At 40.7% G+C, this 21,922-nt stretch overlaps 1 protein-coding gene across 1 annotated transcript in view; it reads left to right on the forward strand.

Moving 5' to 3' along the window:
* Positions 1-2,734: 2,734 nt before the first annotated feature.
* TMEM131L (transmembrane 131 like) overlaps positions 2,735-21,922 on the forward strand; it is a 97,063-nt gene continuing 77,875 nt past the window's right edge. The window contains exons 1-4 of the mRNA XM_008071907.1: positions 2,735-2,799; positions 8,037-8,160; positions 9,192-9,308; positions 10,450-10,560. Coding sequence (XP_008070098.1) covers positions 9,204-9,308; positions 10,450-10,560 — 216 coding nt within the window. The 5' untranslated portion in view covers positions 2,735-2,799; positions 8,037-8,160; positions 9,192-9,203. The remainder of the gene's footprint in view (positions 2,800-8,036; positions 8,161-9,191; positions 9,309-10,449; positions 10,561-21,922) is intronic.

The following is a 21,922-nucleotide window of genomic DNA, read 5'->3' on the forward strand; positions in this document are numbered from 1 at the left end:
TGCCCAGGCGGGTCTCGAACCCTCAGGCTCAGGCAGTCCACTCACCTCAACCTCCCAAAGGCGCGGGATTACAGGCTGAGCCACCGAGCCCGGCTCAAGAACTAACTTTTTAATATATATAGTGATCTTAAACCTCCTTGTAACTTGATACAGTATTTTCCGAATTGTATAGTCAAGTAAGCCAGTATCAACCAATGAGAGAAAAGAATCTATTTTATGACTTGTAGGGGAAAAAAATTGGCTCAATTTTATTTCTCCATTTGGGATTGAAATAGAGATTTCTTTGAAGTTAGAGAAATTCTGGCTATTTATAGCATATTACTTTGGGTTGGACCCCAAATATCTGATTTTTATTGGGTATATAAAATTTCCTGATTGTGGGATTTAAAAATCTCTTTCAGGATATGAGGCAGTCTAGGTTTATGTTTCATTTGTTCTCTTCAGAGCTAATAATGACTATCCCATCGGGAACTTTTAATTCCAGAGGTCAGCTTTGGCTTTGAGCTCAGTTGGCTTCTCTGTATGTTCTCATTGCTCTTCTTGCAAATGCGTGTCATCCTCTTAGTAATATGATCTAATATTTATTGCACGTAGTACCAGACATGAAGCAGAGGCTTTATTATCTCATTCTGTCCTCACAATAACTCCAGGGTAGATTCTGTGGTCATCTTCATTTTATAGATAATAAGGTTGGGACTTGAGAGGAGTTCAGTGATTGGGCCACTCCGGACTAGCAAGTGATGGTCGTGGGCCTGGAGTCCAGGTTTGTCTGACCTCTGCAACCTGAACCCTCACCAGCCTCTAATCTGCGCCTGTCCCTTAGATAGGTCATGCTGTACCTGAACTCCACACAGGGCTCCCATTTCCCACCTCAGCAAACCTGGATTGTCTCTGCCTGTTAGTAGCTACGTGACCTCGGGTGAATTACCTAAATCCTCCAAGCTTCATCTGTTCATTTGGAAGTTGTGTGTAAAATCTGATTGCGAATTCACTTTTCAGTGCACAAGATAGGAAGAAGGCTGTCATGAATTAGTTCTCTCATGACTAACACAGTGGCTTGGGTTCTCTAAAGATACTTTTGGGTACATGAAGTTGCCTGTTTCTTTTTCTTCTGGAATGCGGAACGCTGGCCAGCTTGGTCTGGAGTGGGGTGCCCGTGGTATACCCGTTGTAGGTATCTCTTCTTCATCGCCCACTGTGGCTCTTTACATCATTTCTGGAGGCAACTGTGTGCCAGCGGCCTTCTTTACAAGCAGGTTGTGAAATTAGTGCTGGCCTTTTGGGGCTTGATGGGGGGCTCAGTGTGGATAGTCTTGCTCACATTCAAAACAAGCGTAGAGATACAAGTTAAGCAGATGGAGACCAAGTGTCTTTTTTATTACTATTTATTTTTTTTACGGAGATAAAGTCTTGCTCTGTTACCCAGACTGGTCGCTATTTCCTGGGCTCACGCAGTTCTTCTGCTTCAGCCTCCCAAAGTGTTGGGATTACACGCATGAGCCACTGCACCTGGTCTTACCAATACAGCTAATGTTTGAGGTAAAGGAAATCCAGACAGACAACAATGGAGAAAGGACTTTTACAGAAGGAGGATGGAAGAAGGGAAGCCTGAATAAAGGCAGAAAATGGAGAGAGGAAGAAAAGATGACAGCTGGAATTCTTCCTGTAAGATGAGGGCTTTGGAAGGGATTCTCTGGTCCCTGCATTGTTTGTACTTTCAATAAAAATGGGATCTTGGAGAGGTACTTGCTGAAGGTCACAAAGCTGCCTATTGTCCACAGGCTTGAAAAACAAGTGTTCACTCCAGCGCCAGACTCTGGACCAGCTTTATTGAGGGCTGTTGGGTGACAGGAGAAAATGGAATGATACTATTTTGGAAAACTTGCTTTAACCTTAGAAAACAGTTACACGTGGTACCTTTAGGGGCTTCTTTAGTTAAACATTTCTGGATTACTGTGGCTTTGAAATATCATAAGGAAGTTGATTTTTTTTGGTACTCATCAGTATTTATTTTTTGTATTTTATATCTTTTAAGTATGTTTATGTATTTTGCTATAGCTTTATTCTGTTTTTATTTTACATGTTTTCTTGATTTTGGGGGGTATATTTTTCTGCTATCTTGTTTTGTGGCTTTTAATTATGAAGGAAAATGAAATCATGTCTGTAATTTCAGCACTTTGGTGGGCAGAGGCGAGAGGATTGCCTGAGCCCAGGGTTCAAGACTAGCCTGAGCAACTTGGCAAGACCTCATCTCTACAATAAATTAAAAAAAAAATTAGCCCGGCATGGTGGCTCATGCCTGTAGCTCCAGCTACTTGGAGGGCCGAGGTGGTAGGATTGTCTGAGTCCAGCAAATCAATGCTGTGGTAGCTGTGAGCATGCCACTGCACTCTAGCCCAGGCAAAAGAGGAAAACTTCAGCTCAAAAAAAAAAAAAAAATTAAGTCCATCTCCCTTTCTGTCTGAATGCTTACAAGATGCGTACATTTGATATTACATTATACTAAACATAATCTAAGAGTATCTCAATTATGCAGTTCTAGAGTTATATTAGGCTTCTAAGAATTCAATTTTATTACTTAAAATCTAGTTCAGATTCATGTCTAAGGAAGTAGAATTATATCTCATGCATCGAGAGTCGTTGGTGTAAGTATTCATCTTAACTAACTCACCATCCAAATTTTAAAAGTACAACAGAGATTAATCTTTGTTTTTCTTGTTTTCTTTTTAGCTTCTCGGACAAACTATTTAGTGGAAAAGGCTTACATTTTCAGCCATCAGTTCTAGATTTTGGAATACAGTAAGTATATTTTTGTGAAATTAAGAACAACTTTGTATTGTTTATTTTCAGGGTATCTTTTATATATATGTACAATGTTAAATTTTAAGTATGTTTAATAATATAAAGTGATATTGATCCATGGACTTGTTAAAAGAAGTATTTTTGTGCAAAGAAGAGCATAAAAATTGTTTTAGCCCTGTCTCGAGTAAACACACCTGTAATATTTCATGGTGATTAGAATTTAATAAGAAGTCATTGTTAGCTTTTTGCTTTTCCAAAACAAATCAGGTTATTTTATAATGAAAAGCTGTAGATACTGATGATTTCTGAGTTTTTAAAAGCTGAATTCATTTACTCACTCGCTTGTTTTTACTTCTTACTGTGCCTTTTGGATTCAAAATTGCACTGTACTTATTACAATTAAGACTTGGGAAACTCAAGTTAAGTGAGGAAGACAGGTATAATGACTTACAGAATGTCACAGTAAGGACCGTGAAATGAAGGGAATGTGATCTGAGTGTGAGTTGAAGGCCTAATTTGGAGACTGGAGAAATTAAGGAAGACAGGGGTGAAACTGTGGAACACTGGGAACTCAAGGACTCTTGTCTTCGATAAAGTTTGAAACTTAAAGTGTTAAGCTCCCTGGATGTAGGTATAGCAGCATTGGAAAGCTAAAACTTCACATTGGTTATATCTAGGGAGGGTGCAACAGAGTGAGGGATAAAAGCTCTGCTGGTTTCAGGGCCTGCGTATGTTTTATGAAGAGCCTCTTGAATTATAAGCAGAGTCTTGTGAAAGAAGTAACTGGAGCCGGGCTGGGTAGCTCAGCCTGTAATCCCGTGCCTTTGGTTGGCTGAGGTGAGTGGATTGCCTGAGCCCACGGGTTCGAGACCCGCCTGGGCAACTTGGCGAGACCTCATCTCTTCAATAAATCAAAAATTAGCTGGGCGTGGTAGCACGCACCTGTAGTTCCAGCTACTTGGAAGGCTGAGGCGGAAGGATCGCCGGAGCCCAGCAAGGTCGAGGCTGCGGTGGCCGGGAGCGGCCACTGCATTCCAGTCTGGGCAACTGAGTGAGACTCCAACTCAAAAAAAAAAAAAAAAAAAAAGTAACTGGTTATAGAGGGTCACATCCAGCGGGGATGGTGTCAGGCCTCAGGTCTACCCTCCCCTATTTGTATGGATTACTGTCTCCCCTTTCCCTCTGGTCATCAGAAGGTTAGAGCTGCAGTCCAGGAGAATGAACCTGGAGTTTAAAATAAGTGCCTTGTGAGCTCCTTAAAGGAGAGGTTGTAAAAGGAAGAAGAGCAAAAACTGTGAAAGGAGTTTGGTGACTTTACAAGATCCTAGGTGTCTGCTTGTAAACATTTTTAATGGTTTTTAGTATTTTTATTCTTAGGTAAAGAAGCTTTATTAGCTGGCTTTATTATAATAATTCAGTTGATAAATATAAATAAACTGAACGTGTCATTGCACCACTGATTTTAAATTCTGAGAGAGTACTAGTATGAAAAATCTTCATAGTAAAAATAAATTTGAGTACAGGACCCATTTTAAAGAGTATGTGTTATAGATTGGTAGATGTAATAAGATGGATCGTAATAAGTATAGCTAGTAGGGTAATAATTCCAGTGTGTAGGGTCCTGACTGTTTGATATATTTCCTGTTCAGTAACATCAAAAAGTCCTTGAGTTAGTTCACAAGAGTATATGCATACAGTTGCCCTTCCTTCCCCACAGGGGATTGGTTTCAGGGCCCTGCAGATACTAAGACCTTAGGATGGTCAGGTTCCTTGGTATAGTATTTGCATTTAACCTTTACACATCCTCCTGTATACTTAAGGCAATCTTTACCCAGTGTTAAATAAATGCTCTGTAAGTAGTCATACTGTATTATTTATTTATTTATGAGTTGAAGTCTCACTCCATCACCCAGGCTGTAGTGCAGTGGCAAGCTCACGGCCACGGCTGCCTCGACCTGCTGGGCTCTGGCGATCCTTCTGCCTCAGCCTTCCAAGTAGCTGGAACTACAGGTGTGCACTACCATGCCGTGCTAATTTTTTTTGATTTATTGTAGAGATGAGGTCTTGCCAGGTTGCCCGGGCTGTTCTCGAACATGTGGGCTCAGGCAATCCCTTCGCCTTGGCCTCCCAAAGTGCTGGGATTACAGGCTTGAGCCACCACACCCTGCCTACTTATTTATTTTTTATTGTTGTTCTTACTGTATTTTTTCTTTCAATATCTTTGATGGAGATTGTTTGAATCTGAGAATATGGAGAGCCAGCTGTATGCTAGCTACATATGTTAATGAGTGTTACATATCAGCTAAAGCATGTGTTAAGAATGTCTGCAGTTTTTAATTTGAAAAGAATTGCTGAGTTTTGTATTTGAATCACTGTGTATGATTCGGTTGTATTTATCTAGTACTTTCTAGTTCTTAAAGTGCAGTTATGTCTCTTGTCATCTGAGTTTTGTATCAGTCCTGTAAGGCTCATGAAGGCAGGTATTATCAGAATGTGTGTGTATCATTTTCAGATATCTCTGAATTGATGCATGTGCTACAGATGTGTTTATACATTTCTTGCTGAGAAGTAATGCAGTTTGCCCCGAGGTCATTTCACTAGGAGCGGTAGAATCTTCTGATTTCTCAGCCAGTACTCACTATGCTATTTTTTTTTTAATAAATGAGTTTTAGGATATATGTTATAGGAATAAATTATTTTGCTAAAAAAAAAAAAACAACTAAATAAGCACGAACTCTAGTCTAAATTAGAACACATTTAAAATTAGGTTTTACCTAATGTTTAACAAATGGCATAATTTATAGACAGTAGAGCAAAACTTTAGCCAGGGTTCTCCTGATGTCTTCACGGCCCTAGTTCAGCTTGTACCATTGGTTATTTTGATGTTGACCTTGGGCATATCCCATCCCTTTCCATGGCTTTGGTTTCCCTCTAAAGATAAAAAATCAAGATTGTGTCACTCAGTTGTCTTCTCCGGCTTCTTAGAGCTTACTTTAAACCTTAATATTCTGCTGGTCCTGAGATTAAAAGTGCTAATCATTCACAAGAACTTTTAATCATTCTTTTGTAGTATTAAATTAATAGAGTATCTTCCAGTTGTCACTAGTGAAGGAAACTCATATCCTCAGCACACTTTTAAAAATAGAATTAAAAAAATAGAATAAAAATAGCACCATGGTTACTAGGTTTCAGCCAGCATTCTCTGCTGGGTCTGGTGAAGTTTGTGACAGGTGCAGCTCTGTGGCATCGCAGTTTGCAGTCTTAACTTTCTTTCCTTTTTTTTGAGTTGGAGTCTCACTCTGTCGCCCAGGCTAAAGTACAGTGGCACGCTCACGGCCACCCCAGTGTTGACCTGCTGGGCTCCGGCGATCCTTCCACCTCAGCCTTTCAAGTAGCTGGAACTACAGGCATGCGCTACCACACCCGGCTAATTTTTTGATATGTTGTAGAGACAAGGTCTCGCCAAGTTGCCCAGGCTAGTCTCGAACCCACAGGCTCAGGCAATCCACTCACCTTGGCTTCCCAAAGTGCTGGGATTATGGCTGAGCCACCGAACCCAGCCCCCACAGTCTTAACTTTTTATTGTATTTCTCCAGTAGACATTTGGATTCTTTGAAATGAGAAATCTTGTATTTCAATCATATGAATGGAATATAAAGTGTTTATATTAAGTATTAATAACTTTGGTTAGTTCATACTAAAACCACATAATTCCTTATTTATTTAATTTTAATTTAATTGCAAGAAGAAATGCAAACAGGAGCTCAGGACTCTGAGAAAGGGCTTTCTGAGGGATTCTTTATGTGTATGGCAGTGTAAAAACCTTTTCTTTTAAATTATATTAAGAGCATTAAAAAAATCAAGGTTTTAAACACATTGATGGATATTTTATTTATAACTGGATGTAAAGAATGCTTTGAAATGCACATTGGATATATGAAACCTTTCATTGAGACTAGTGATTAAAGGTAGGTGTGAAAGGTAAAAGAAAAAGCCTAGGCATCTGCTGGTAGTAATACAGTGCTAGTACGACAATATGGAAATCCCATATTGTCTGTAAGAGGAACAACATGCATTTCATTTTTCCTAAAGCACATATTTTCAATATCAGAGAACTCCGAGTAAAATTAGAGAAATGTAAGCATATTGAATATGAGTTTTTTGCTTAAATGAGAATATGGTTTTATTTCGAAGCCATCTGACGAGAACTGTATATTTGGGACTCTGGCACTGAGAGTATTTAAAACTGGAGAAGTGACTTCAGGGAAACGTGTGCTGCCTTAGCTCTGGTCATTATAACATAATTGAACTAGACTCAATCTGGTACTGGGCTGTAGGAATCAGAATTAAGTGATTCGAGGGAACATTGTAGGAGGCTCCAGGTCTGTGGTACAGAGACCAGCTTCTTTGCTTTGGCACTTCCTTTGTCAGAGAGATTGTAGCCGGAGAGTGCCTCTGAAAGGAACCCACCCAAAGCCCCCTCATGAGTTAGTGTGTTTGCTGTAGGACAGGAATTCTTACTCTAAGGTTGGTGCAAGGCTTTGAAACCATGTACAGAACTTTTTGTAAGTGCATGCTTGTGGAAGGAGGAGCCAAAGCTTCCATCAGTTTCCTGAAAGGCTCATAATTTAAATGAATGAGAATCATTGCTACTGAGTGCTGCCGGGTTTTATTTTTCTCAGGAGAACAACCTTTAGCAACAATTAAGTTTTTCTTTTACAAGACCTAATGCAATAAAGTTTCTTTGGGAGTTAAAAATACATTGCCTCCTCAAAAAGCCTCCTTAGATTTATTACTCAGAAAACAAGCCGTAAGAAAATTGTGTTTTTCTATGAGTAGAGTTTCCTATCTCAACATATTTTCATTGAGATCTGGGTCAGAGAAGTACCAGGAAGTGCCAATATGTGTGTGTGTTTTTTTTCTCTTTGCGAGCCTTTAATGGTCTAGATGGGTTGAATTTTTTTAACTCAGAAACCTACGGGGTGCTCTTATGGGTTGCCATAAGTCTTATAAAAGAAAATTTGTCTTGCTGTTTTTTGTTTTATCATTTTTGACTGCTGTGGATTGACTGTTGTATTACCAGCAGGGTTTGATAATTATTCTTAACTTTGTAATGAGTGCCAACAGCTTTCTGGGTTTAAACGTGTGTGTGTGTGTGTGTGTGTGTGTAGATATATGTACAGTAATATTTATAACCACACAGTACGTTGATTTTTCTCTTTTTTCCTCTTCAGGTTCCTGGGACATCCTGCCGCGAAGGTTCTATTTGCTTACAACCCTAGCAGGGACAGCGAGGTTGTGGTGAACTCAGTGTTTACAGCTGTTGGACACTTCCATGTGCCTCCTGTTCCCTGCAGGGTGAGTGTTGATGGACTCCTGGAAACTATGCCGTGGCAGGCGGCCAGCTTCTCTTGCTTTCTTTGGCCTGGAGCTTTTACTTTCTACTCCCTGTCTCCCCTTTTTCTGCTACCCAACCTTTCTCCTTCTGGGTGTTTACTTTCACATTTACTTTTCCAGTTGTTCATTTTTATCACTTTGGTGGTTCTTGATAGCTACCTGGCTGGGGAGGGAGGGAGGGAGGAAGTTTGAAGTATCCAAACTAGGTAGTAATGCGTGTATGTTTAACATGGCTGTATTGTGGTTAAAGAAAGTTTATTGTGTTTGTCTTGAAGTGATTATAAATGCTGAGGCATTATAACTAATGCAAGTTTATGTTCTGACCTCTTCTACCTTCAAACCTGTCAGGGATGTTAAGGCTCCTTTCTGAATGTAGGGCAATCAGGTGGTGAATGGCTCCTTAGAAAGCTAGTTTGTACCATGACACAAAGCTCCAAACTCTCCTCTCCTAAGAGTTGTAATTTCAGTGGTCTTGGATTTAGATGAAGATCTTAATTGCTAGTAGACTTTTATTTGTTTTGCTGTGTCTGCCTGATATCATGCATTTTAAAAAAATACTAGGACAGAGGGCATGTTGTAAAGGAGCCCAGTACTTGGTTTATATGGTCTGTCTGGACAAACATTGTCTCTGATTTTTATTACATATCAGAATGTTTACACATTGTTGTTCCCTAAGTAGAGGTAGAACTGTGTTACCTAAAGACAGCTGGATGTGTGGGTGTCGAAGAGGAAGGAAAGTGGTGAGATTCACTGCTCCAATCTGAAGTGAAAAGTAACTCTCTCACCCTGAGTAGGTTTTTTATGTTCTTTGAGATATCCTCTTAGATTGTTGATGCTGATCAGTTTGGGAATTCTCATGGACTCATAATACTGATAAATCAAGGGTGCAGAATATGCAAATATCTGTTAACAGAAATTGTCAAGAAAGTCTGTAGAAGACAGTTTATCCCAGTTGGCCATTCCAAATGGCTAATGGGGTGCCTTTCTTTCAGGTAATTCCAGCAATGGGGAAAATTTCCTTCAGAATTATTTTCTTACCTACTGAGGAAGGAAGCATCGAAAGTTCTTTATTTATTAATACCTCTTCATATGGAGTCCTTTCCTATCATGTGAGTAACTTATCCCTTTTGTCACATGATTTGGTTGTTGGCTTAACAGTAGGGGTTTGGATATTTAAAAAAATACTTTCAGGAGTGTTGCCACCTGGTTTATGTTATTAAAATATAAGACCCTTTGTGATGTTAAATTAAGGCTCCTTCACTTTTCTGCCTGATGTGCCCCAGGTGGTTGTCTCTCATACAGATGACAGAGCCATAACCCTGCCACCAATCTTTGAAGGGTATTGGAAAAAAACAGAAAAAATCTGTCATAGGCAGTTTCCTGCTATAAAACGCAGCAGACTTTTAATAGTTCAGAGGGAGGAACTCTAAAGATTCTCTCTGCTGGTTTTGCCTGCTTGGCTCAGGAATCTTTCTGACTGGGCGACATTGGTGGTGTGCTTGGGGACCAGTTCCCAGGGAGCTCACTGTTCTTATCAAGGTACTAGGAAGAGAGTGTGAAGAATCTTATTGGTGTCTCAAAAATAGTTAGGAATCCTTACCGTAAGTGGTACTTGTGACTTTTTTTTTTTTTAAGTCAAGGTCTCACTCCATTGCCTAGGCTGAAGTACAGTGGCACAGATTAAGGCTCACTGCAGCCTCGCTCTCTCAGGCTCAGGTGATCCTTTTTAGCCTCCATAGCTGGGATTATAGGTGTGTACCATCATGCCCAGCTTATTTTTTGATTTTTTGTAGAAACAAGATCTCACTATATTGCCTAGTCCAGTCTCAAACTCCTGGGTTCAAGTGATCCTTCTGCCTCAGCTTCCCAATGTGCTGGGATTACAGACATAAGTCACTGCACCTGGCTGGTACCTGTGACATCTTTAACAGGATGTGGCATCAAATAGCTTAAGTGCCAAGATCAGTTGTTTTTGTGGTTAATTCTTACTGGATTCCTTTAAACATGTGTTCCCATATCAGAAGAGTTGCCTACTTGTGAGAAGATTTGCTACAATGAGGAACATTCATCTTAAATATGGTAATACTCACTGTGTTTTTTGTAGACAAAGATAAATATAATAATTGGATTAGTAGAGCCTTGAAGGCCATGGCGATGAATACAGATATCCTTTGGAGAGGTGTTTCAGCATTATGGCAAGTATGTTTAAAACTCTAACAGAGGAATAATTCTCTCTCTATTTTTCTGCAGGTATCTGGAATTGGGACTCGCAGAATCTCTAGAGAAGGGTCAGCAAAGCAGCTGCCAAATGCGTATTTTCTGCTTCCACAGGTTCAGAGCATTCAGCTGTCACAAACACAGGTCATTTTAATAGATTTTTTAAAAAATAGGGTTTTTCTGAATGCTAGTAGACACCAAACTTTGTAACCCTTTACATTTATGTGTCTTTTTCAGAATATATATGTAGTCTTTTTGATGTGGTCAGAATTGAGGTTTTACTATTTTCTGCTTTTTGAAAAGTATTAGTATGTATATAGAAATAATATACCTATGTAAAATGTCAGTGGATTACACATAACTTTTTTTTTTTTTTTTAATATGGAGGTGGGGTCTTGCTCTGTTGCCTAGGCTTGTATAGCTGGGACTACAAGGCACACGCCACCATGCCCTACTATTTTCTTTCTTTAAATTTTTGTAGAGACAGGGTCTTGCATGTTGGCCAGACAGGTCTTGAACTCCTGGGTTCAAGTAATCCTCCTGCCTCGGCCTCCGTGAAGTTGGGATTACAGGCATGAGCCACTGTGCCCAACCCATAAGTTCTTTTTAATGGCTGTAGTGTCTACAGTGTTGATATTCAATAATTTGCTTAATCCTATTATTGGTCACTTGAAATGTTTCCGTTTTTTCATTTTTATTACCATTAGGTCTTGTACTTATTTTATAAGTTTCTTTATTTCCTTTTTGAATCATGTTTCCTTGAGGTATATTTCTTAAAGAGGAAAGATTCTATAGTTAAAGACTGTGAACTATTTTATAGAGCTTGTTAGATCTTGCCAGGTTGCCTTTCAATATGACAGTGCCTCCATGATCCCCGGTAACGACATGCCTGCAAGGGTCTTGCTGTCTTCCCTGTCTCTGCTTCTAGTCCTGCCTGGATATGGTTTAGTGGGAAGAAATATTTTTATGTTGTAGTAGATGTATAATGATAAGTTCAAGTTTTTTTTTTTTTTTTTAGTTGTGATCTCTCTCTGTCACCCAGGCTGGAGTGCAGTGGCACACTCTTGGCCACTGCAGCCTCAACTTGCTGGGCTCAGGCGATCCTTCTGCCTCAGCCTCCCAAGTAGCTGGAACCACAGGCATGTGTACCACACCTGGCTAATTTTTTGACTTATTGTAGAGACGTGGTCTCACCATGTTGCCCATGCTGTTCTTGAGACCCTGAGCTCAGGCAGTCCTCTTTCCTCTGCCTCCCAAAGCGCTGGGATTATAGGCATGAGCTACCACACCGGCGATAAGTTTAAGTTCTTTTAATACTAACATTTCGTGAATAGTTAATAAGGTTGACCACTTTTTCCTTTTCATCATCCGTATTTCTTTGTAATTCTGGATAACTTTTATCATTGAAAAAAGCTCTTGAACCCGTATATTGTGAACCTTACTTACCCTTTCTTTCTGATTGGTAAATGAAGAACATTTTTTAGGAATTCGTAGTCAGCACAATTAGCACCTGGGCTTTCACTTCTTCAGCAGTTTGATTGAGCCTCACCTGTGTGCCAGACCTTGGCCTAGAGTTTCTGTCTGCACGGAGCTTACATTCTTGTGGGGGAGACAGAATTAATTTATCTGGATGCTTCCTGAGATACCTGGTCCCAAATAAATGTTTCTTAGGGTTTTAAAATATTTTCATTTTTATAAAATTGAATAGTCTTTTCCAGAATTTCAGGAATATTTTTTTAAATTTGCATATTTGGACTTGGTTTAAATCCTAAAACCAGTAGGGATGTATTGAAAGGCTCTAAGCAGGGGACTGAGGTGGTCTGACTTGCGTTTTTGAAGGAGGGACTGGAAAGGGTTAGAGGAAGTTTAATTTGCACATACTGGCAGAATGGGTTTCCACACATGAGTGTTTTCAGCCTTACCTCAGGACAGTAGTTCAGTGAGGAGGGGCAGCTGAGAATGGCCAGGTTTCTCTGGCAACTGGGACTGCAGCTCAGAGGGCCAGATGCCATATCACTGGTGATCTAAGCATTGGAACAGAGATGAGCATTCAGATTACCTGAGTTATTGGGGGCGAACTAGAGGGTTTGTGGAATGAGGGTGAGAGGAAACCAATCCTGCAGCCCTCAGAGAGGACGAGAGTGGCTTACGCATTGTCCACTCCACTGGGTGTGGCAGGTCCTGTCTGTTTCCTGTGATGCCCACTGCCCTTTCCTGAACCCAGGCCGTCCTTGTCTCTCTCCTGGTTGACCATAGCAGCCCATTCCCTGGTCTGCCAGCATTTGCTTTGGCCCCCTTTCATCTCTTTCCCAAAAATGTAAGTTGGACCACATTAGTCACCTGCTTAAAACCTTTCAACAACTTACAGTAGATCTTAAAATTTAAATCAATTTCTGATTGTGGCTCTGAGGCCTGTGTGGACACACCACCTGCTCCTGCTCTCTACCAGCTTGACCACACGAGCCTTCTCTGCTCGCACGTGTTCTTTTTCCTCCTCCCACAGGTCCCTTGTGTCTGTAGTTTCCTCAGACACTGCCCTACCTCAGCTTTTCTCCAAAGGAGCCGCTATTTCATCCTTTCTTTTTCATCTCAAGCTTGAGTTCTTCAGGAAGTCTTCTTCTCCTCCCTATTCTAGTTCAGGACCTGTTAGACTGTGGTGGAACCATGCTGCTTCCCTCGGAACAGTCTAGGCTTTCCACTGTATTCCCTGTGCCTCTCCCAGGAAGCGACAGTTGAGTGACATTTTGACCTGAGGTAACTCTGGCTGCCCAGGAAGTGACAGTTAAGTGACATTTTGACCTGAGGTAACTCTGGCTATCCTCACGGGAACAGGTTTCTGTTGCTGCCTGCCCTGTGGCCTACCATGCCGTTGACTTGGCTTTTTGTGGTCTTTGTTTCTGCTTCAGCAGATACCAAATTCTCTGTTTCTTCTCTTTTTTGTTTGTTTGTTTGCTTACTTATTTATTGAGAGACAGGATCTTACTCTGTTATGCAGGCTAGAGTGTAGTGGGCATAATCACGGCTCACTGTAGCCTTGAACTCCTGGGCTGAAACAATCCTCCCACCTCAGCCTCCTGAGTAACTGGAACTACAGGCACGCACTACCATGCCTGGCTAATTTATTTGTTGATTTTTTTGTAGAGACAAGCTCTCACTATGATGCCCAGGCTGACCTCAAGCAATCCCTCCCGCCTCAGCCTCCCAGAGTGCTGGGATTGCAGGTGTGGACTACTATGCTTGGGCTTATTTACTTTTTTTTTTTAAGTTTTCAAAACTTATTAGAGAAAGAAGAGAGAAGAAATGAAGACATGCCAGAGCTGGTGGCATGGGTGAGAGAAACTGCCTGTTTACGTTTTTAAACATATTTATTGAGATATAATTCACAAACCATAAAATCTGCCCATTTGCAGTATACCGGTCAGTGAATTTTAATATATCCACAGAATTGAGTCATCACTGTCTAACTTTAGAACATTTTCATTGCCTCAGTCCCGTTTTCTGTCTCTATAGATTTACCTGTTCTGGTAATTTTATACAAATGGAGTGTGTGGTCTCTTGTGATTGGCTTCTTTGTCTTAGCATGTTTTCAAGTTTCATCCATGTCTTTCATTTCTTTTTATTGCCAAATAATATACCATTGTATGGATATGTCACGTTTTGTTTGACTATTTATCAATTGGTAGACATTTGGGTTGTTTCCACTTTGGCTATTATGAATAATGTTATGGAAATTCATATATAAGTTTGTGCGGATGTATCTTTTCTTGTCTCTTGGGTGTATGCTTAAGAGTGAAATTTTGCTGGGTCATTTGGTAATCCTGTGTTTAATGTTTTGAGGAACTATCAAACTGTTTTCTAAAGTGGTTGCTTCATCTTGTAATCCTACCACACAACTTTGCCAACTCTTGTTATCTTACTTTTTTTTTCCGGTAGCCATCCTAATAGGCATGAAGAGGTATCTCATGTGGTTTTGATTTGCATTTCCATAATGACTAGTGACATTGAGCATCCTTTCATATGCTCATTGACCATTTTGGGATGTGTCTGTTCATATTCTTGCCCATCTTTAAATTGTGTTATCTTTTTTTGTAAGAGTTTTAAATTCTGGTTATTGAACCGTTATCAGGTACATGGTTTGCAAATATTTTCTCCCATTCTGTAGGTTGTCTTTTCATTTTCTTGATGGTACTCTTTGAAGTACAAAATATTTAAATTTTGATGTCATCTAGTTTCTCTGCTTTTTCTTTTGTCACTTATGTTTTTAGTATTACCTAAAAATACCCAATGTTATAAAGATTCACTCATGTTTTCTTTTAAGAGTTTTATAGTTTATTTGGTTTTATAGTTTACATTTAGGTTTATGACCTATCATGACTTTACATTTTAGTATATAGTGTGATGAAGGAGTTCATATTTATGCTTTTGCATCTAGTAGTTCTGGTACCATTTGTTTTGAAATAGTTATTTTCCCATTGAATTGTCTTGGTATCCTGTTGATTCTCTAATCTTTGACTCTATTGTCAGCTACAGGATTTTCCTTCATTTTTCATTTATACTAAGACCTGTGGGGTTTAGTTAACTTACTTTCTTTTTTGAGTTGGAGTCTCACTGTCGCCCAGACTGGAGTGCAGTGGCCACTCCCAGCCACCGCAGCCTCTACCTGCTGGGCTCTGGCGACCCTTCTGCCTCAGCCTTCCAAGTAGCTGGAACTACAGGCACACGCTACCACACCTGGCTAATTTTTTTGATTTATTGTAGAGATGAGGTCTCGCCTGCCCAGGCGGGTCTTGAACCCGCGGGCTCAGGCAGTCCACTCACCTCAGCCTCCCAAAGGCGCAGGATTACAGGCTGAGCCACCAAGCCTGGCAGTTAATTTACTTTCTAAGGTGGCTTCTTTTGGCCATAGCTCTCCCCATAAGTCAGTCAAGAATAGTTATTGAAGCCAGGCTCGGTGGCTCAGCCTGTAATCCTGCGCTTTTGGGAGGCTGAGGTGAGTGGATTGCCTGAGCCCACGGGTTCGAGACCGACCTGGGCAATTTGGCGAGACCTCATCTCTACAATAAATCAAAAAAATTATCCAGGTGTGGTAGTATGCGCCTGTAGCTGAGTTCCAGCTACTTGGAAGGCTGAGGCAGAAGGATCGCCGGAGCCCGGCCACTGCACTCCAGTCGGGGCGACAGTGAGAATCCAACTCAAAAAAAAAAAAAAATAGTTATTGAACATTATTTCTTGAGTGTTCAATAAATGATAGTGTTGTGAACACAACACAGTGTCCCTACTCTTGTGATGTTACAGTATGGAATACATTTCAGAGTTTGTGGATAAAATTTTTTTTTTGGCTGCTCTTTTGTTAGAAACCAGGATTTTAAAATCTGAATATCAGAAAAATCTAAAGGCAATTTTTTCCATTGCTTTCATTTTACTGTGATTCAGAAAAAGACATTTTAAAGTGTTTTTAAAGGTTTATTATACCTAAGGCAAAAACTTACAAAATTTAAGCCTAAGAAATCATTCTGACATTCCTCAAGAAAAAAATTCTGACTGTAATATTTCAGCATTTAAACTGCATATATATAAGCGTTTGTTGTTGTGTTTTAAGTGGCTGTAAGGTCGCCAGCTATCCTTTCCCAGAAGAGAATGTCTTTATTTTGACATTTTGTCTGTTTCACGCTTTTTACTCTGTCTGTGGTCAGGAGCCCACCAACCAGGGCTGTGGAGGTGAGTAGGTTCAGGAGACGAGGCTCTTTCAAAGGTGATAGAGAGTGTGAATGGTGCTTAAAGCAAAATTGCCTCTTCTCCAATATAGAGCTTGAAAGTATACCTGAGTGAGAAGGTTTATTCAGAAGTAAATATGTCATCAATTTTTCTTTAATTTGTCCCCTTAGTTCCCCATGAAGAGAAATCATTTTGTTTAGGAGTACACTTTGAGATTTCGAGAAGAAATAAAATTGTTTTCTGTGCGGTAGTTGAATCATCATGAAAAAGAAAATGAGACTAACATGAAAATAGTTTTAAAGTATTTTCACTGAAGCACTAGGGCTGTATAATTTTTTAACTTTTTGTGTGTGTGTGAGTGGGTGAACAGTACAGGCTGGTGATGTGTTCATGTTTGCCTTATAGATGAATCGAAATAGAATTAGATTTTAGTATGATTCAGTGTGTATTTAAAACATTATCTGGCTTAAACACAAGCAGAGGATAAAAAGGATGTGTGCCCCAGGATCCCTGAACGTAAATAGTCTGGGAGGTGAAGGCTCCAGAATTAGCAGGTGCTTCTTGACTCTTCCATTTGTGAAATGCTGACCAGAAAAGGAAAAACAGTGGAAATATGTCACCAGCCACGGAGTATGGGAGTATGAATCAGAACCTGGACGACGTGCTTGATGCTGTAAATTAAGGACACAGGATTCAAATGGCATTTTTAAGATGGTTATGAACTATCAGAGCTATCTAAACTTGAAAAAAAAAGTGAGTTCCCAAAGTAATCATAGAAGATGACAGATGTTTCTGCAAACCCAGCAATATATTCCATCAGGAGAAATGAAGTTAGAAGCAGGAAGAAAGCATATGCATGTTTTGCACATGATGTTGTGATATGTGTGGAGGGAACTACTTCACACCGTTCCCTTCACTGACGCTCAGACAGCAAGAAGCTGAGCTAGTTATGTATCAGGATGAGGAGGGACTGATGCTCCAGGACAGCGCCTAGAACTTGAGTGCTGAAAACTAACGCTGTTTATTTCACCTGGATTATCAGCTCAGGGGTCTTGGCGTTGTTCTCTGACTGTTACTTTGTAAGTTTGCAAATCTTATTAATTATTCTTTTTTTTGTAGAGAAGAGGTCTCACTATGTGACCCAGCCTGGTCTCAAAACCCTAGTCTTGAGCAATCCTCCCATTTTAGCCTCCAGAGTATCTGGGACTACAGGCATGCACCACCACACCTGGCTAAATTTGTTAACCTTTTTTTTTTTAGGTTAGAAAATATAGTTTATTTAGAAAGTAAATTAGAGAGAGAGGATTCACCTCCCCAAGGTAGGGGAGGGGTCCGAAGCTTAGGAAAACACGGCGGTGGCCATAGCTGAAAGAACACATGGCCAGACCATCACTTAGCAAGGCAATGGCCTGTTAACATTTTTTTTTTTGTAAAGACGAGTGTCTTGCTGTGCTGCCCAGGCTGGTCTCAAAACTCCTGGGTTCAAGTAATCATCCTGCCTTGGCCTTCCAGAGTACTGGAATTACAGGTGTGAGCCACTGCACCTGGCCAAAAGTTGTTTTTCTTATACATCCAGGGATAAACAGAGAGTTCTTACCAAATAGCATTTAAAGCACAGTTTCGAGGAGGCTTTAGAGAGATTGCCAGAACAAGGTATATAAATCGGTCATTGAGGAAAAGCTGGGGCTATACAGGGGCCCTTCTCCAGCCTTCGGGTTCAGGTACATGAGTGTGAACTTCATATCTACATGGAGAAGTGAGTGTGACAGAGAACAGAGGAGCTCTCGTCCCAGGGGATTAGCTGGCCAGGTTGGGTTTTTCAGATGTAGGGGACTGTCACTGACCTTACCTCACACTTCCTGAAGGTAGCTTTCTAAGGTAGCAACTAGAAATTGTGAGCAGAGATGTTCTGATTGCATACATGTCCTTGCAACTTGCTGCAGATTACCTCGTACGGACATTCTGTGGTGACAGTTGATTCTATTCCTTCCTAAGCTGCTACAAGAGGTAGATGTCTGTGACAAACATCAGGTTTAAATAATGCTAAAAAAATAAAAAGAGGTGTTTTTCAAGGGATACAAGTTGGAGGAACCATTAATTGCCTGCATGAAGTAAAAAAGCCGATCTTATACCTAAATCAATCTGATTCCTAACCTGTGTGCTTTCCACTGAACCACACTGCCTCTTGCTGGAAGCATTAAGTGAACACATGTAATGCACCCTGTACAAAGCTTGACACAAAATCACAGAGTGTAACTTTGTCAAAGTGTTCTGAAAGGGACATTATTTGCTATTTTGTCGTCCTTTTCCAAAAAAGCATATATTTGGGAAAAATGGTTACAAAAAAAGTCCATTTTATTTGATCTTATTTTTATTTTTTTATTTTTTTTTATTTTTTATTTTTTTGAGTTGGAGTCTCACTCTGTCGCCCAGACTGGAGTGCAGTGGCCGCTCCCGGCCACCGCAGCCTCGACCTGCTGGGCTCTGGCGATCCTTCCGCCTCAGCCTTCCAAGTAGCCGGAATTACAGGCATGCGCTACCAGGCCCGGCTGATTTTTTTTTGATTTATTGTAGAGATGAGGTCTCGCTGCCCAGGCGGGTCTCGAACCCGCGGGCTCAGGCAATCCACTCACCTCAGCCTCCCAAAGGCGCGGGATTACAGGCTGCTTATTTTTATTAATAGGGAAAAATGTTTGTATTTATGATGTCCTATAGATTATAATTGATTTTGGCCTCTTATTATGATTCCTGAGTTTAATATCCAATTTATTTTCTGGAATAACAAGACGTTTATTCATTGTGTAAAATAAACTGGAGAGCCAGTGAATAATTACTAAGAGTATCTCAGTTTTTATGGTTTAGGCTCATTTTTGTCCTTTTCTACTGTGTATATTACCCATTCATATTTGATTTTTGCATTTTTTCCTGCTTAGTTCAATTGGATTAAATGGCTTATTCTCTTCTGCTGAAAACCAAGAGTGTTTGTGGGATTCATTGTCTATCTAACTTCTTTCTGGCTCCATTTTTTTTTTTTTTTGATTTGGAGTCTCACTCTGTTGCCCAGACTGGAGTGCGGTGGCATGCTCCTGGCTACCGCAGCCTCGACCTGCTGGGCTCTGGTGATCCTTCTGTCTCAGCTTTCCAAGTAGCTACCACGCTGGCTAATTTTTTTTGATTTATTGTAGAGGTGAGGTCTCACCAAGTTGCCCAGGCGAGTCTTGAACCCATGGGCTCAGGCAATTAACTCACCTCAGCCTCCCAAAGCGTGGGATTACAGGCTGAGCCACTGAACCCAGCCCTGGCTCCATTTTTTAATAGGAATTGCTGAATTATTGGGGAGGAGGGCATACATTTTCCTTCTTTGTTGTACATATGTATCTGCTGTTGGAAAGAAAGTAGGTGCTGTGGCCTGAATACCTATGCCTACCCCCTCCCCCCAATTTCATGTGCAGAAATCAAATCCCCGATGCAATGGTATTAAGCAGTAAGGCCTTTGGGAGGTGACTAGGTTATGAGGACGCAGCCCTCATGGATGGGATTTCTGTCCTCTAAAAGAGGCCTGAAGGAGATTGTCTGTTCTGCCATGTGAGGACACATAGCAGGAGCCCTCTGTGAGGAATTGACCTCACCAGACACTGTATCTCTTGGTGCCTGATCTTGGAATTTCCCACCTCCAGAACCGTGAGGAATAAATTTCTGTTGTTTATAAATTACCCAGTCTAAGGCATTTATTATAGTACACCACATGGACTAAGACAGTAGGGAAGCATAAGGAGTTAAGATTGCCTGAACTGGTGTGGAGAAAGAACAACTGGGGCCAGGCGTGGTGGCTCAAGCCTGTAATCCAAGCACTTTGGGAGGCCGTCATAAAAATTAGCCAGGCGTGGTGGCACATGCCCATAGTTTTAGCTACTTGGAAGGCTGAGGCAGAAGGATCACCTAAGCCCAGCAGGTCAAGGCTGTGGTGAACCTTGTACCCCTTTTCATGTGAACCTTGTTTTTTATTGATGAGAAGTCACTGTTGCAGTGGGTCTGAGTGAGAATTTGAGGTCCCTTTGCTTTTGTTGCAGTCTTGTCATATTTGCCACTGAGTTATTCTTCCAGTCATTTTTTTTTAGTCAGAGTGTCACTCTGTTGCCCAGGCTGAGTACGGTGGCATGCTCACGGTCACCACAGCCTTGACCTGCTGGGCTTAGGTGATTCTTCTGCCTCAGCCTTCCAAGTAGCTAGAACTATGGGCATGTGCCACCACGCCTGGCTAATTTTTTTGATGGCCTCCCAAAGTGCTGGGATTATAGGCTTGAGCCACCACACCTGGCCTAGAAAGACGTTCTTTCTAAACGCTAGTTCCCATGTCATCTTGCTGCTGCTGATGTCTTCCCCAGTTACTGAATTAGCTGGGTCTCCTCTTGTTTCAGGATAAAGTCCAAGCCCCTTAGCTTGGCATCCAGGATCTTGCCTAACCTGGGTCCAGCTTCTCTCTCTAGGCTCAGAGTTCCTTGCCCTCTCCTCTGAACTCTGGCCTCAACTCATTCCCAGCACATGCCATCCCTTTTTTCAAGCTGTCTTACTCTCATAAGCTTTTATCCCATTCTAATTATTCTTCTGATTCCACCATTCAAGACTCAGTTCCCATATTGCCCCTGCTGGCACCCATGAAGGCTGTGTCCTGGGTCCCCATGGCACTTGGTCCTCCCCTCACCTTAATGCTTACTGTCTCAGGTTGTCTCTCCCTCGCTCCTCCATGATGTTCTCTGGGACAGGACCTGCTTCTTTCTCATTTTTATGATTACGGTATCAACTTATCATTGAGTCCACTGAGGGCTCCCAGAGTTTTTAATAGATAAATGAGTCAATGGGAACTGAATTGAGATCCCCAAATAGCTTATCTACTGGTCACAGCATCTCAGATTTGTATCGCCTCACCTTTTTGCCAAATCAACCAGTTTGACCTTCAGCAGATTTACTACCAGGGCAGGTGGTATTATTCTTATTTTAGAAATTGTAGAATGGACTTGGAGTTTAAGTTGCCTGTAGAGGTCGAGAGCTGAGTCAGCAAATAACTATTAAGAATAGCTCTTTTTTTTTTTTTTTGGTAGTAAGGGCGTGTTTGGTCCAATACCAGCTCAGTAGGCTTTCAGTTTTCCCCAAATATAGTAAATACCATAATGATTTTCATATTTATTGACTTAGTAACTCATGATCCGGGAGAGATAAGGGCACATAAAATGTTCTTTACAACATTTTTATTATGGCAAAAACTTAAAGGCCCAACAGTGGAAAGAGGATTTGATAACATTTAAGCCTATCAACATAGTAGAATGTTAAGGAGTTCTTCTGAATCGTGATCATGATGCCTGTGTGGGAATGTCTGACATATGAATAGCAAATAAGCAAGATGTGCTCTGTGATTTTAGCTATAAACATATGGTAGGATGTAGCATGTAAATATAGTTACGTTAGGCTCATGAGAAAGCAAGACATTTTACTGTTTTAATGTTTTCTTTAGTGCTGTGTTGGATCTAAACCATTGAGATGTGCGGAGTATTTCTAGTGATTTATTTGAGCAAAACAAAACTTAAAGTGGGCATTGTCTGAGAATCTGACGTATAAGGTCACTAGCCATAGCTTGTTTGGGATGTCTAAAAGAACTTAAATTATTATTATTGGAGTCATTGTAAGTAATGTTATTGTTAGAAATGTAATTATAAGGCAATATGGGAAATTCAGAGAAGTTTCAAAGTTAGAGGAAAATTTATGACACAGTTCTACCAAGTAAAGGTGGTGGTGG

Source organism: Carlito syrichta, unplaced genomic scaffold, assembly GCF_000164805.1.
Source record: "Carlito syrichta isolate Samal-C Ts95f unplaced genomic scaffold, Tarsius_syrichta-2.0.1 Scaffold314788, whole genome shotgun sequence".
Lineage (NCBI taxonomy): Eukaryota > Metazoa > Chordata > Mammalia > Primates > Tarsiidae > Carlito > Carlito syrichta.